Source organism: Falco rusticolus, chromosome 8, assembly GCF_015220075.1.
Source record: "Falco rusticolus isolate bFalRus1 chromosome 8, bFalRus1.pri, whole genome shotgun sequence".
In the NCBI taxonomy this organism is placed as follows: domain Eukaryota; kingdom Metazoa; phylum Chordata; class Aves; order Falconiformes; family Falconidae; genus Falco; species Falco rusticolus.
In genome coordinates this window covers 33,070,964-33,086,246 of record NC_051194.1, presented here as the reverse complement: position 1 = coordinate 33,086,246, position 15,283 = coordinate 33,070,964, and the positions used below count along the sequence as shown (strand labels likewise).

The 15,283-nt window shown below is 51.0% G+C and overlaps 1 protein-coding gene across 3 annotated transcripts in view; it reads right to left on the bottom strand.

Annotated features, from left to right (window-relative positions):
- The window catches only part of HEG1 (heart development protein with EGF like domains 1), a 56,138-nt gene extending 46,720 nt beyond the window's left edge, over positions 1–9,418 (bottom strand). For all 3 annotated transcript variants that reach the window (XM_037397552.1, XM_037397553.1, XM_037397554.1), the window contains exon 1: positions 9,000–9,418. In XM_037397552.1, the coding sequence (XP_037253449.1) occupies positions 9,000–9,171 (172 nt within the window). In that variant the 5' untranslated portion in view covers positions 9,172–9,418. The remainder of the gene's footprint in view (positions 1–8,999) is intronic.
- Between the last annotated feature and the right edge of the window lie 5,865 nt (positions 9,419–15,283).

The following is a 15,283-nucleotide window of genomic DNA, read 5'->3' as shown; positions in this document are numbered from 1 at the left end:
TGTAGCGGGAGAGCTATTCAGAGATGCTGTGAAACCCTTCTCTGGAGTAAATTTTTTAAAACGTATTAGATAAACATCTGCTGGTGATCCTGCAAGGGAAGAAGCCTTGACATCCCTGGCGAGATGTCTTGAGATCCCTTTCAGGCCTGCCTTGTGCTTTTATAGAGCACTCAAAACCAAAACCAAATGAAAAACCCCTCAAATATCCCCGCTCCAACCTCCACCCCTCCAACTTACACATACTGCAAAGAGTGCTGTCCTCCCCCTGAAACAGATCCTGCCACCCTGGGTGGGCAGCAGTACCCTCCAGCTAGGCTACCACAGAAGGTATCTTTCCAATAATACATTGAAGCCAAAACTTCAGTTTGGTGTGATTCATCCCCGCTTCAGCGAAGTTCAACAGAGCATGATGTTTCACGCCGGTCCTCAGGGCTCAAGAGATTTTTCCACAAAAGGAAGGGTGTTAACGCCTGTGTCCTAACAAGCAGTGATGTGGATAATTGTGCTCTGTAGATCCAAATTCCTCTTGTCACTCCAGATGCAGAAATGCCTTTTAGCATGCTCTTCAAGGAAAAAAGGGCGCGCCTTTGCTACTGGTAACCCCAAGAAGCCTGCCCATCAGTCCAAAACTCCTGCACGGGGTTTCTTCCATGGTCTGGAGATCCCTGAGGGAATCTGAGGGTGGGTTCTGGTAGCAGAAATGACAGTGATGTCCATCTGGCAAGAGGCGAGAGGTCAGACCAATTCCTGTGATGGCCTTTAAAACCTCTGCCATCACAGCAGGCTGAAAAATGCTGAGAAAAACGCCCTGAATGTGTGTGCAACACGACGTCCTCTGGGAGAGGCAGCCTGAGCTGCACCCCTGGGACAACGGTTAACCCTGCCAAGTCAACCCTTCAGGCACAGTTTTTATGCCTTTCTATCGGACCACTGAAAATTCCTCCTCACTCCTTTTCCAGCTGATTTCATCTCAGAGCTAAATTAGCTCAGGGTTAAAAAGAAAAGGGTATTTTCTCCCAGCCTTCAGCTGCAAGATCTTTGCTGCCATCTAACCACTGTGCAAAAGGTCCCTCAGACATCTCCGTGTTTGCCTTGGCGAAAGAACTGTAAAGGTCACGGCGTTTCCAGAGGACCCTTTGCAAGCACCGACTGGGGAGCCCAAGATGGGGTGCTCACGCAGACAGGCAAAGGGAAGGACCTGCAGCATTTTGTTGTGTTGCGAGTGACACAGTCACCCTCAAACAGCTTAAACTGGCCAGACCTCAGCCAGGATGCTGCAAAAGCAGTTTTGAAAGTCCTTCCAGCTTCACATCCTTGCAAAGAATGAAAAGGCAGATGAAGCTTGCATCTCCCAGCGGAGAGTCGATCTGCCAAGGTCAAGGCGCTTGCACAAGGCATTCGGGTAGCGGGACAGAAAACAACTGGGTTTGCACCCAGTCTTCCTGCTGCATTGCCCTGCACTTCTTTGCGCACCCCCTCTTTTCCTAGCAAAGCAAGACTGTTAAGATGGTTGCACTTCTGCAGACAGACTCACAGGCAGAGCCTTGCCAAGCAGGACTGTCTGAAACGGCCCCTGCGTCTGGACTCAAAAGCCTCTGGAGATCAGCTTTGAGCTAGCGGTATTCTTAAATGCAGCCAACCTGGACTTCTTGTGTGTCTCCTGGATTTGCAGCTCACGCTTTCAAGGGCTTTTTATCTACCACCTCAACAGCCAGAAGCTCTTTTTCTCCCCCTCTAAGTGATTCTCCTGTAACAACAACTCCAGGAGTTGGGGTTTTAAGGAAAGACAGCCAAACCTTAGGAGGCTCTCAACACAGATCCTGACTTCTGGCAGCAGCACTCTCTCGCCCACAGCCGAGATGCTGACTGCAGCTCAGGAGATGCTTAAGTAAACGACTGCAAAACTATTTATCAAATTACTCTGAGGCAAGGGCACAGCAGATGCAGAAGCAGATATAACTCTCCTCGACAGCCCTGCCTGCGCAGAGGACAGGCAACGGGAAACACCTTCATCCAAAGCCATGGGAGGGACTGGGGCAGCAGCACCGGAGCAGTGACAGCTTGTAGCATATTTCCTATAAGCACCTGCTTATAGGAAATAGGTCGGGTTTTCCATTTCAGGCACATCTTCAATTATATTTTTATATCTCATGCATTTTATACTGGTTTCTGAAGAGATGAAGCTCCTGAGACAGCTTCCTCTGTCCTCCTCCTACATCAAAACAAATTAGCCTGGATGGCAGACACCTCCAAGACAGCAGGTTCCTACAGGTTTTACAAAGACCAGCACTTTGCTAAAGAAGACTCCAGTGAGTGTCCGACTTAGGAAGCTGCTGCACCCAGACCAAGGAGGGTCCCTGTGGTTTGGTCCATGCCCTGACCGTGGGACCCATATGCACTCAGCACCCACAGAGCTCAAAATAAACCACAGCACACATAAACTACCCATGCTGTGGGAAGCAAACTACAGGTACTGCTCACAGAGTGACTTCATCACATGTATCGCCCTTGCATTGGTTTGCCCAAACACTGACAGCTCTAAAAATGAGCCTCTTTCTCCCCTGGTGTTATACAACCAGACTTTTGACCCCAGCACCCCAGTGACTGGAAACCTCATGTCGTTCTACCTTCCTCCAGTTGATCCCTTTGCTCACCCTGGCTCTGCCTGCCCCTTCTCCGAGCTTTTCAGGACCAGGGGTGACCAGCACCCAGCTGAGATAAACCACAAATTAACAGCAAAGAAGGGATGTGACCCAAGATTCTGAAATCTGTATTATAAACCCCACAGTATTCAGATCCTGCGAGACATCCTTATTTTAAGCAGGAACTGGTTCTTATTCCCTTTTCCCCCTGTTCTCTCCTGAGCACTTCAGTAGACTGGGTCTGACAGCAACGTTACTCTAGCACAGGCAATAGCTATGCTAACAGCTTGGAGGAGCCGAAGTTTACAGAGCTTCCTTTACTCGAGGGAACTGCATTTTTCTAAGATTATATTATTACTTGGGCTGGTCGCTCAGTAATGCAACATCATTTCCCTTTTGGGTGGGAAAGTTCTCTCCTTGTCCTTGGATGCGAATGATTTCAGCCTGAAAGGATGAATGCGAACTCTGCATAATCAAAGAGCCACAAATGAACCATGCCCCTTGCTGAAGCAGCACGAGGTCATGGTATAACACCTGGGCATTAAAAAATATATGGTGATGGGTACACATGCATCAGCTGTATGTATGCAGAAAAGGGTGAGAGGGAACGGAGTTCAGATGGAACAAAACCATTTCCACTTCATAGGCACCCACAGACTTCATTCTTTCACCAAGCCTGTGCTTGTAGCCCTCTTGCATCTGCTCTGGATGAATATCCCAGCAAAAGAACCTCTAATATTTATGGAAACATAGAATTACAATGCAAATGTCAAAAAACTGCTCAGAGAAATAAAAATTTGAATTTGTAATCAGGTCTACTACCACTGAAAATTGGATTCTTTGAGCCTTTTATGCTCAGCTAATCAGGAAAAAGAAAACACATATCATATGACCTACATCTTCAATCAAATGTAAATAACAGGGCCTGTGGTTGGGGTATTAAGGCCTCGTGATGAGCTTGCTCATGAGCTGCAGACTGTGGATTTTGTATCGGACATTATCAAAGGATAGTATGAACAACCAACCTTTAATTCGCTTGGAGCACCTTCTGACCCTCTGGCTGGTCAAACTGCCCTGAAAGCTTCTTTGCACCATTGCAACAGCAGAAAGACACCACGACAGGTGCCAGGATCCGCCCATGCCTCTTTCCAGAGGAGCTCCGTGCATGTCCCAGTGGATCAGCCCAAGCGTGAGCAGTGCCGCTCGCCTGCACAGACGCTCACCCACCCAGACCCTCCTCACCCCCCACACCCGAGAAACTCTTGAAACTATGGGGGGTGCAAAGCCAGGACACAGAGGGTTTACAGTGGCTCCAGATCATTTCCTCAGGGTATTTAGGCAGTTGCAGCTCTGCCCTGAGCATCCCACATGCGGCAGGGGCAGCCGCATGGGGTGCAGCGTGCCGTGCCCCCCTCCTGCCTCCCTGCAGCAGCACAGACACAGGCAGAAAGACAGCATTCTTTGGTGCAAAAAGGCAGCAGGCTCAGCCACAACTGAGCCCTACCACCTATCCTTAGTTTGGAAACGGTATGTAGCTACCACCGATGGGAAACCCATAGCGCCAGCCAAGGGTCCTTCCAGCAGCGAGTCCAGAAGAGCTGCAGACTTTGGTGGTGCCATAGTCTCCAGACCGCAGCACTGAAACACCATTGCTATGCTGACTCATTTTATTGGCTTGATTAACTTTTTAATTGCAATAGTTCCTTATTCTGGGGTCTTTTTTATTAGCTTGGATAAATGCTTCATTAAAACCATCACAACCAGAGCAACGCTACCGAGGCCTCAGTCCCGCTCGCTGCACTTACCGCAGACGCAGCGCCCGTGGCAGCCATGCACATCCCCCGAGCCAGGGCTGGCCACTGGCATCACCCACACAGCGTGCACCTACAGTCGGCCAGGCTGTGGTCTCCACTTTCACCCGAGGGACAGCTCAGTGCCCAGTTTGGCAGCTAGCAGGACAGCAATCCCCTGCTCCTACTGCCCAGAAAACTCCCGGAATGCCGTTTGCGGGACTGCCTGAAACGCGGCAGGTTTGAAGCAGCAGCTTTCTGTTTTGGGTGCACAGGCACAGTCCCAGCCATGGCAGCATCCGTTCGAGTTCTGCACTACAACCACCCCAAGACCAACCACCTTTCTAGCCCGGTACCACATCTCCTCTGCTAAATGACCATAATCCTCTGCCACCTCCAAGAGATGTGGTGGGGATGGAGCCACCAGCCTCCGCACGGCATTCGGTGGCTGTGAAATGCCCCTTGTAAATGAATGGGATGGGGAGGGTGGAGGCAGCACACAGAAACAGCTTGGGAGCTCAGTCAAGGAGGCATTCTGACTGCTAGCTCAAAAACTGGGCTCTATAAGAGCAGGTGAAGGAAGCGAGTTGTCCCAGAAACCCCACACTCCTCTAAACTCATCATTATCTGCAATTTTTGATACTGAAAATAATATTCCCTGAGGAAGACACCCCTGCACCAGCAAGGCTGGCATCAGCCCCCACAGACATGGCAGCAACCACACATCTCCCTTGTCCTCCTAGCCACGGGAGAAAAATAAAGCAAATCAAATTATCCCTCTGAAGTGGTGAGGGCTGCTGGAGCAGAGCGTGCTGCTGCTGAACAGGTGCGGGCTGGCTCTGGCAGTTTGCGACTGGGAAATTAAACTTTACAGAGAGCCCAACAAGGGGCTTTAGCTACGGCAGCTATCCCCTTACCGCTGTGCCCTCGTCACAGCTTGGCGCTCGCGTTCACTGCGTACGGTGGTGTAAATCAATACGCATCACTATGTGCTCCCTTGCCAGTCTGGTTACACAATTACCCCTCCGACCGCATTCATTTATCACTTAAATATCACACAAAGCGCTTTTACAAGCTGATACAAACCCAGCCGGTCAGTGCATGACTCTTGTTACCTTCAGGGGTCTGGGATGGGGAATGGGCAGGAAAGCTGATCCCTTATCTCCCTCCTTTTCTGAAATGCGTTTTTGCCCCTTCTCTTTACTTATTTGCTTAATAATGTACTCCAAAGGAGCAGAGCTAAATCTATACAGCTCCAGGGACTTCATGTCTAGAGCGCACTGACCAAATCCACTTACAGCTCACAGGGAGGAACAGTGAAGATGCCCGAGACAGGAAAACCCTGCAGCCTGCAGGTCTTTTGATAGCAACGCAGAGGTGCAGGAGATGATCCTTCCTTGTCCTTGTGCTGCAGGGGGAGGAAGCATCCTTCCTGCACCACCCTGGTCACCTGAAATCATATCAAAGCTAAACAGCAGCATCTTACACCTCTCAGTAATGGTGTGACTGCACAGAGAGCCAGGTTTCCATCACCCAGGAGCCACAAAATACATACGGTGAAATTTGAAGCAGGTTTGCAGGCAGCACCGTACTTTTGTGCAAAGAAGCATCCTCACCATCTTCTTCCCTTGCTCCTAAATCTGCTTCTTCCTCACACAGAAAGTTTCAAAGATAGAAAGTAAAAAAAATAACATAAATAAATGCAAGCTGTTCTGCCCCTCTAAAAGGGTTGCAAAGTTTCTCCTAGCCAGCCAGCCTAAATCTCTGCTGCAAGCTAAGCTGATTCCTTCTCAGGTGATTTCACAACTATTTCCAGGGCTCCCACCGTCGAAGCTACAAACGTAGGCATCACTTGGTATGGGAGAGAGAGAGAAAGGACACAAGGACAGGCGCAGATGGCAGAAAAGCAGAACTTCTCAGGGCCAGCCCGTTGCTGGCAGCCCCGTGCTGTGCTGGGCAGCCTGGCAGGGCACTGGTGCAGGTCAGAAGTAAAGGGAAAAGGGATGCTGCAGAAACAGGGGGACACCCCGGCTGCAGTGACCTTGTTGGGGGCTTGGTGCCACCCCCACTGTCCTCGTGGTGTTACTGGAATTATTCCCATTTTACAGTTGGGAAACTGAGACCTGTGGGAGGACAGAGCTTGTAGCCAAACCCCTGCCCGACCCAGGCTGGTGGCAGGCAGTGCCTCCAACTCACTGGGCGCCCACATGAAACAGCAGCCAGAAGAAATTTCACGGAGGGGTTTCAAGACGCTCGAACTTTACTGTCACCAACTTTCTTGCTTCCTACTTTGCCTATTTTTTTTTCCCCCTGTGTTCCTCTCCCCCCGTTCAGCCTGTATTTTAAACAACACACAAAGGCCATCTGTCCTCATTTCTTCATCAGACAAGCCCGTGGTGGGTTTGGCAGGGAGGGGCGGCAGATGTGGTCCAAGGCGCAGGCAGGCCAGGGAAGGCAGCGAGGCTCTGTGGGGCAGCCCAGCTCCCGCCTCGCCCCACGCTTTGTGAGAGGCTCAAAAGCCCCATTTCTACACCCACTGCCTCACCATCTGCTTGCTAAACCCTGCCTGAGAAAGGGCTTTTGCTGCCTAACCTCAGACTCGCTTCAAGTGGAGATGTAATCTTCATTTCCACATAGCGACAGAGTGATGGGTTCACAAGATACACCCCACCCCCCGCTTCAAGCAAGTGTTTTCAAAGGCGAAAAACATCTCAGAGGGGCAGAGGCAGTACCAAGACAAACAGGGATTTCTCAAGCGTCTACAGCTCAACCTGAGAGTGATTCAGGAGATCCCATCAGCCCACGCCCGAAATGCCAAACAATTCCCTTGACTGACAAGCATAGAGCTGTAGCTAACAGCGAGTGAATCGCGGCTGTCAGGACCCAGCGTAATTCATGATGCTGTTTGCTAGGGAGCGAGCTACTGCCACGCTATTTATCACTCCTTCACGATGCATCCCCCATTCCTTCTGGATGGGGCTGACATAATTCACGAGCACCTGTAGCTGCTGAGCATGGGCTGCATGGAGCAAAGCCCAGGCAGCCAGACACTGGTAGCCAGACAAATGGCTTTTCCAGCATGTGGACGGATAGTTCGAGCTTTTCAGACTCTTAACAAAGGAAATGCATTCCTCTACTGACTCTCAGGAGTCATCAAGGTCACAGAAAAAGATGCCAGATCGAAAGCTGAGATGAAATGAAATAGTTTTTTCTGTCCACCAAGAAATTTGCACAGCTCTCGTCAAATAATAGGCGAGCACTTTGCTGGCAAGTTGCAGATTTTATCTTCAGACAGCTGACAGCAGGTAAGGCAGCACTATTCTCTCCCAGTTTGGAGGGCAAACGGACACTTGGAGCACCACAAAGAAGTGGCTGAACTGGGAACAGACCCAAATCTCCTACATTTCAGTTCAGTATCCTAGTCACCAGGCTGCTCTCATGCAAACAGTGTTAGTTAGGAGCTTTCTAATCCTCTGCAGAGTACATTCCAGTTGATATCCCCAACTGTACATTTGGTCTAGTGTGGATACATCTTGCAAAGGCACACCTTGGGTTTGTGAAGAAAACTAAAATGCTATAAATGTAGTATTGTCACATTTCCTGAAAATGTATAACTCCATGAAAATAACTTAACCCCAAGTACCAAAGTATGAGATTCGGTCTATATGAGAAATTAAAAGTTGAAATTTTACAATCCAGCTCAGGCAGGTGATCAATCCTAAAACCTACTTAAAACATACACAGAACTTATTTGACAAATTGGATTTCCTTATACCACCTGCAGACACCTAGCACTTTCTAGAATTAGTCATACTTAGAGCTATGTGTCTTCTTCAGTGAGTAAATGAACCAGTTTACTGGGTGCCAGTGAAAATGAGCCCTGCTTGTTCTGGGAAAAATATGGTTTCTCCTGTGGTGAAACCAAGTTCAGCATCATTTGTAAAGCACCAAAGTAGTCATCGCTCCTGGTAACGATACTGTGGATGCGGCATGCAAGAAAAAATGTGACTTTATACATGACTAATCTGACAGTCTGTAGGCAACAGAGAGAGAGAGGTTATTTATAGAGAGCTGATGGCACCTGTCCCCCCACCTGGATGTGGGTCAGCACCTAAGGCGAGATGAGGGCATGTCCAGAGACAGCAGCAGGCAACTCAGACCCTGAAGACCACCTATGGGAGCCACCGATTTCCCACCTGGAAAGCATTTTGGTGGGTGGATGCAGGCTGGCCGTGCCCCTAGTACCCACCAGCGCCTTCTCCAAGTTCCTCTGTGAAGTTTCCTCCACTCACCTTCGAGCCAGCCCACGCAGCTACAGCGTGTTTACGGTTTCCCACCCACGATTCCCATCCCCATCCTTCGCCCAGCGAAGCGCTTGCCTGCACCACCAGGGCTGGGCACGGGTCAAAGCGGAGAGGGAAGGTGCTGGGGGGGGTTGCACTCCGCAGCTGCGGTGCTGGGGGGATGCTCAGCAGCCCTCTGTCGCGGTGCGGCGGGCAGTGCGCGGGTCCCACCGCCACCAAGCCCCGTCCCCGTCCCCGTCCCCGCGGCGGAGCAGGGCACTCACCCGGGCTGCCGGCGTGTCCCGCGGCGGGAGGCGAGCAAGGGCGGCCGAGGCGGCTTCGGGACGGAGGAGGAGGAGGAGGAGGGGGAGGAAGACGCCGCGGGGAAGCGAGGGGCAGCGACCCGGCCGCCGGGACCAGCCCCAGCAGCAGCAGCAGGATGCAGGCTGCCGGCATGGCGCTGGGGGTGGAAGGAGGGGAAGCGGGGAGGGGGGGGGGGGGGGAGGGGGGGGGGAGGTGGTTGTTCACATGCCCGAAGCGGGGCAATGAATAACCACGTAAATAGCGATTTTTAATTAATTCACAGTCCCCCCCCGCGCCGGGGCGGCGCAGAGGGCGGCCGCCCCGGCCTTAGAAGTGCGGAGTGCCCATAGCGGAGGGGGCGAGGGGGGGCCCGGCCAGCGGCGGCAGCAGCCTGCGGCCAAGTGCCGGCGCCCGAAAGTAAAAGGGCAGGCGGCGGAGGCTCCTCCTCGAGCCTGACATCACCCGGCCGCGGCCCGGCACGGCTCGGCTCGGCACGGCACGGCACGGCCCCCCCGGCTCGGCACGGCCCCCCCGCCCGCCCCGCGCAGCCCTCGGGCCGCCCGCTCCCTCACCCGGCCGTGCGCGGCACCACTGGCAATAACAACAATAATTTAAACGTTATTCTTACTTTTACTTTATTCCTCCTGATGCATCTCCCAGCCGCGCCGGGCGAGCGGGAAACCCCCTCGCCCGCCACCCCGAGCCGCAGCCGCCGAGGGGCGCCCCGCTGCCGCCGCCTTAGCGCCGCCGCCTCCCGGTGCCAGCAGCGCGCAAGTCCCGCGCCCCGCGCAGCGGCGGCCCCGCTCCGGCAGGGACCCCCCGATCCGCGCTCCGGCAGGGACCCCCCGCTCCCGGCAGTGAGCCCTCCCACCGCGCATCGCCCCACGAAGGTGCTTTGCTCTCCAGGGCTGCCCTGCCTGCCTGCCGTGCCCTGCCTGCCTGCGCTGCCTGCCTGCGCTGCCCTGCCTGCCTGCCCCGTTCTGCAGGCCCCGTGCGATGGCGGTCTGGGGGAGCGGGCCAGAACAAGGGGGCTGCAGTCAGGGCATCCCGCACACCGCCCGGCTCCCGCACAGGGCTACGGGCCACACGGCCCCGTGACCGCCCTGTGACACTCCCATGCTCGTTTTTGAGCTGCGGGGAAACAAAGGCAGCCAGCAATCGAGTCCAGTACCACCTCTCTGGATGCCACCAATACAGCTTCTGAAGCGGCTGTGCCGCACTCTGCAGGATGGAAAAGTTTCTTTCCCGATAAGCATGGTGAGCATTAGATAGCCCCAAATGTAATGCCCTTCGAAATCAAGCCCTGGTTAAATCACTTCAAATCTTTTACTGGTTATAAAGCTAACCTGCTCTCTTTTAAATGCCAGCAGCAGCATTTTGAGGCTGCTGCTTCTTGTGGTGGTGAATTTCCCAGGCTGGGCTGTACGGGAGGCAAAGGATTTCCCTTCATTGTTCTGAAATTCCCTTTCATAATTTCATGCTCCTAGTTCTGCAAGAGAGCACGCTATGGAGCAGCAGGTCAGGCTTTGCCAGGGCTGCTGGCATCCAAATGCTCCGGGTTTAGCATCCCTGCCGAGCTCTCCCTCCCCAGGGAACGTGCACCCATCCTGGGCAGCCTCTCCCCTCGGAGTCACTCCTGGGCCCTTTGCTTTTCCCTGGAGCTAGTTCAGAATCAGGCTTAATTTCTACAGGCCAGGCAGAACCCGACCTTTCACAGCTGGGGCACAAGTGACAATACACCACAGCCAGATCGCTGCAGGCTCGGACAAAGCCCAGATCTGGTCCACAGTCCCCCCACTCCCTGTGTCTCTCTCCATCAAAAGCAGAAGTCGATGGCTGATAAGCACGAACTCTCCTGAAAGCCTCTTTCCACCCAAAAGGTGTCACTGAGGAGCCCACACCAGCATGTTAATGACCTTGGCTCTACCCAGACACAGGACTTGGTCTCCCCCGCTCCTCTGCTTTCCTCTCGACATGCAGGTGCTTTCTGCACCTTCCCACACCCCTTTGCAGTGACGCATACTTGGAAATCTTCACACTGATGCTTGCACAACCACAGATTAAAACCCTGGAAAAGGCAGCCCTTTGAGCCACCTCTCTATCAGTCCATTCCCTATTCTACTCCCTACAACTTTTGCCATCTTCCTGCTTTGAATTTGCTTAAACTCAAGGAACAAGTCAAGCTAGTGTCAGTCTGGGACACGAAGCACAAACAAATCACAATGACACTTTACTTATACAAGCAAGCATCCCAGTCTTGGTAAATGGGGTGACCTGAGTGACCCAGAAGCCACAGACAATTACCACCAAGGTCCGTGATCCATACAGGACAGCTACAGACTCCTTCAGTCTATATCAATGTACTTAATTCTTTATGAAACTGTGTAAAAAAAAAGTTTCCTCATCAATAAGATGGAGAGACCAATACACAGCTGAGTAATGTGCCATCGTGGGATTGAGTTAAAGCTCAGGTGAAGAGCTGTGAAATTTTCTGATACTTTGGGAGATGGCACAGGGAATGTAGAGCCGCAGCTCAAATAACTTGGGAATATCTTTATACATGAAATGCAGGACTCCACATTATCGATTCCTAAGATAATAATTAATATCAGTAATAATTATGATTCTTCAGAAAGTTTTGTTAGTTCCTGGATTTGCCAACCAGCACATCTGATGCTTTCCTACCTCCTTTAACTGTGCAACAGAGGTGAAGCAGGAGGGGCAAAGAAACCCCTCCAAAGTCAGCAATACACCATCAGGGCTGTGCAGGGTAAATTAAAGCCAAACCCAGTGCTGACAAGAAATAGACGCTCTCCTGTCCACTCACTCTCAAGCCTGAGGGCCCTAACACTGAGCCTAGAGATCTCATCCCTCTCCCCTCACCTTTCCCAAAAGACTTCCCCCATGTATAAGCCAGGTAGCAGCTCCCTGCTCCTCCTACATCCTCCCAAGCTGTAAATCCAACCAGCAGGAAGCACAGTATCGAATGCTTTTCCAAGAAAGTCTCCATAAATTTTTTTCTACTGTTTTACTCAAGAGGCACATCAAGAACAGTAGCAGAGCAGGCAAATGCAAAACAAACATTGCTGAAAGAACAACCGGCGTCCCTATCGCATGGCTCCGGCTCCCTGTGCCCCTATGGCGCATCCATAGCACAACCCACCATGCCACACCACGGGCTATAAAAGCAGTAAAGACCCAGAGAAGCCCCCTCAGGGCAGGGGAGGGCAGATAACACCCTTACCCAAATTGCCATTAAACCTGCCTGAGCTGCCACAACACTGCATTTCTGAACCCAACGAGGCACTCATGACCGTGACAGGGGTGACCACGAGGACCACACGCCGGTACACATGGCCAGCAGCAGGAAAAGCCAGGCAAAGGGCCCTGGGCTGCCCCTGAACTGGCTGCGTCCTGGCAGAGCTTAATATAGGTGGAGAAACACACTGGCAGGGCCAGGGGTTGCCCGTTGCAGCCTCCGACGCACATGGCAGCAGTGAGGCTGCTGCCTTCACCAGCCCCAGCAAAAGCCCCACAGTGTGAACCCGTGTGTTCAAACCAGTACTTACCATCAGAAAATAATCCCTCTCCTCTCCTCGTCATGGCTCCAGTCACGAGCAGCACATCATTCACAAGCAACTGGAAAGGAAACATTGATATTCAGGCAGTTTGGGACTTCCCAAATGCAATCCCTTCCCCTCCCAGGTGCCTAATTTGCCAAGGTTTAGTGGCTGTAAATTTAAAGCTACTGTGTTTTCCTGCCATCTTATTTTACTCCCACCTTCACCACTTCATAAGGAATATCCCTGCAGCAAAGGAGTCAATTTACAGTTGGTGCTTCTGAGCTCCAGCTCCAACAGACGCCTGAAAACATGGGAAAAAAATCTCACGTTTTTGGTTTGGGTTGGATTTTTAAAGGTGGATAATTTTTTATCCATGGGAGCTGCAGAGGGTAGTGTGGTGGGGATACCACCCCTGTCACCCACGTGCTGCATTAGACACCGTCCTGGGAGGCTGGGAAGAAGCATCAGTGGTGGGAGGAGGATGCGCTGCAGCAGGATGAAGGTGGCTGCGTGGAGCATGAGCACTTAGTGAAAGCCACTGGTGACTGACTTTTCCTTGCATGGTCCTGGAGCTGTTTACCCCTGTGGCACGACTGCACGCTCTGCTGCCACATCCTGCTAATAATGGTTATAGGGCAGCTCTGGGCTGAGGGCTACTCCCCTCCCTCTTTGAGAGCACAAAACTAATAGGAGATTTAAATGCATGAAAGTGTGCCTAAGGAGTCAGATGGGCCAGGCAAACCCTGATGTAAAATAATGCCACAGCATCCTCCTGAAAGAGGCTGTGACCTCAAACGTCTCCCCAGATTATGTATAAAATGCATTTAATGCTTCCATCTGAAAGCAATCAGCACATTCAACACACAAAGGAGTTAAAAACAAACAAACAGAAAGCTCATCAACCCAGGAAGCCTCTAACACAACTATATAAAACATGATTGATATCATATGCTGATTAATTGAATCCCACCCATCACCTCATTTTGGGGGAAGAAAAACATAGCATGTTTTTATTTCACCTTGATTTCCACTCTCCAGATTGAGGGGCTAGAGACAATGACCAAATTTGCCTGGTTCTGCATTGCTTTGGACTGAAATCACCACAAACCACAGGAGCCTCTACAGAAGAAGCATCTCTGCAGCACTTCGTTAGGATTACATGGACCGGTCCCTTCTCTCCGGTTCTATAGGAGCCTTTTGCAGCCCCAGCCAATGTCATGAAACTCCTGCAGCTCCCTTGAAACTCAGCCCAGATCTGTCCAAATCTTGGATCAGGCTCATAAACCTCAGACAAGTTTTAAGCTGATGATGAATTAAGGTACAAAGTGAATATTTTCTGCTTCGGAATTTGTTATTAAAAGTCGTGAGTTTCCAAAGTGGACAGATAGTTCCTAACCGTAATGAATTACCTTCCTCTTCTCCTCTTGATGCTGTAAGCCATCCATTAACGGAACCCAATCATCCAAAAGGCACTTAGTACCGGACCATTTTTCTTGACATTTTGGGGGTGGTAGTTTATTGATTAATTTTTACAAGAACTGCTTGCCTTGTACCTCCATTGGAAGCAGCTTGTTCCAGATACTTGAAAATTGAAAGTCAGGATGGATACAGGTCTTGTGATCTCTTCTCATCCTTCACACAAAAATGCACAACAAATTACAATGATGTTGCATTTTGGATCCTGTCACTGGAAATAAACCCCATATTTTCTGGGAGGGGAAAAAAAAATCAGCCATTTAAATCTAGCTGGGAAGAAACAATTCTAAATTCCTGATTTATTTCCTTTAAGACCCTTTTCAAGAAAAAAACTCAAGAAAAACCCAACCCTTTCAGAGCTGAGCAAAACACTGCACAGCAGCACCCTTATAATCCAGAAAGAAGCCTCTGCCAAAGTTTATAAGCAACATTTGAATCCGATAAAGTTACAGGTGCACTCCTTGACTGCTGGGTTCCTGGGAGTGTGCCCACGCTTCCATTCGCTCTTGCACGAGGTGGGCAAATCCCAGGTATAGGGGGTCGGTGCATGAACGTCATGTGAAAAAAAAGCTGTGAGGAGCAGAAGGCGGAAAGGGAAGGAGCCTCTCTTGTGCCATATGGGCTTTAAAGCTATTTATTTCTAGCCAGCAGTTTGCTGCTGGAGCCTCTGATCCATAGCTTTTAAGGCTGTTACTGCTGAGGTCTCACCTCGTCTCAGGTTTAATGGCAGATGCTATGCCAAACCTGCGTCTCGGCAACACGCTGCTGCGGAATATAAGCAAGTCCATTACACACATACCTCTTTTATATGGAGTTACCCAATTTATAGGTTGTCTACAAACTTTTCTCTCTTTTATCCCAGTAATTGCCTTTTCTAAAATTCACCAGGCTTGGACAATAATTCAAATAACCTTGGTTTCACACTAACCTAAATGTTAATCCCAGGCTGGTTCCTGTGATTCAGCAAAAGCCTTCCAGTCTTGCAGGTCTAAGTATGATGTTGTTCAAGAAATTCTGCCTGTCTGACCCGGAGGTGCATGGGCAAGAGCATACCAGCTCAAGGGGCACAGAGAGCCCCCCACACCTAAATTTGGCCACGCGCAGAAGCATCACTTCATCTTTTGTCATTGTTCTTTGCTACCTCAGCGCTGTGGTCTCAACTATCTGCTGTGAATAAGTTACCCTGGCAGGTGGGTGATTATTTTGGCCACTGTACACAACAAAGA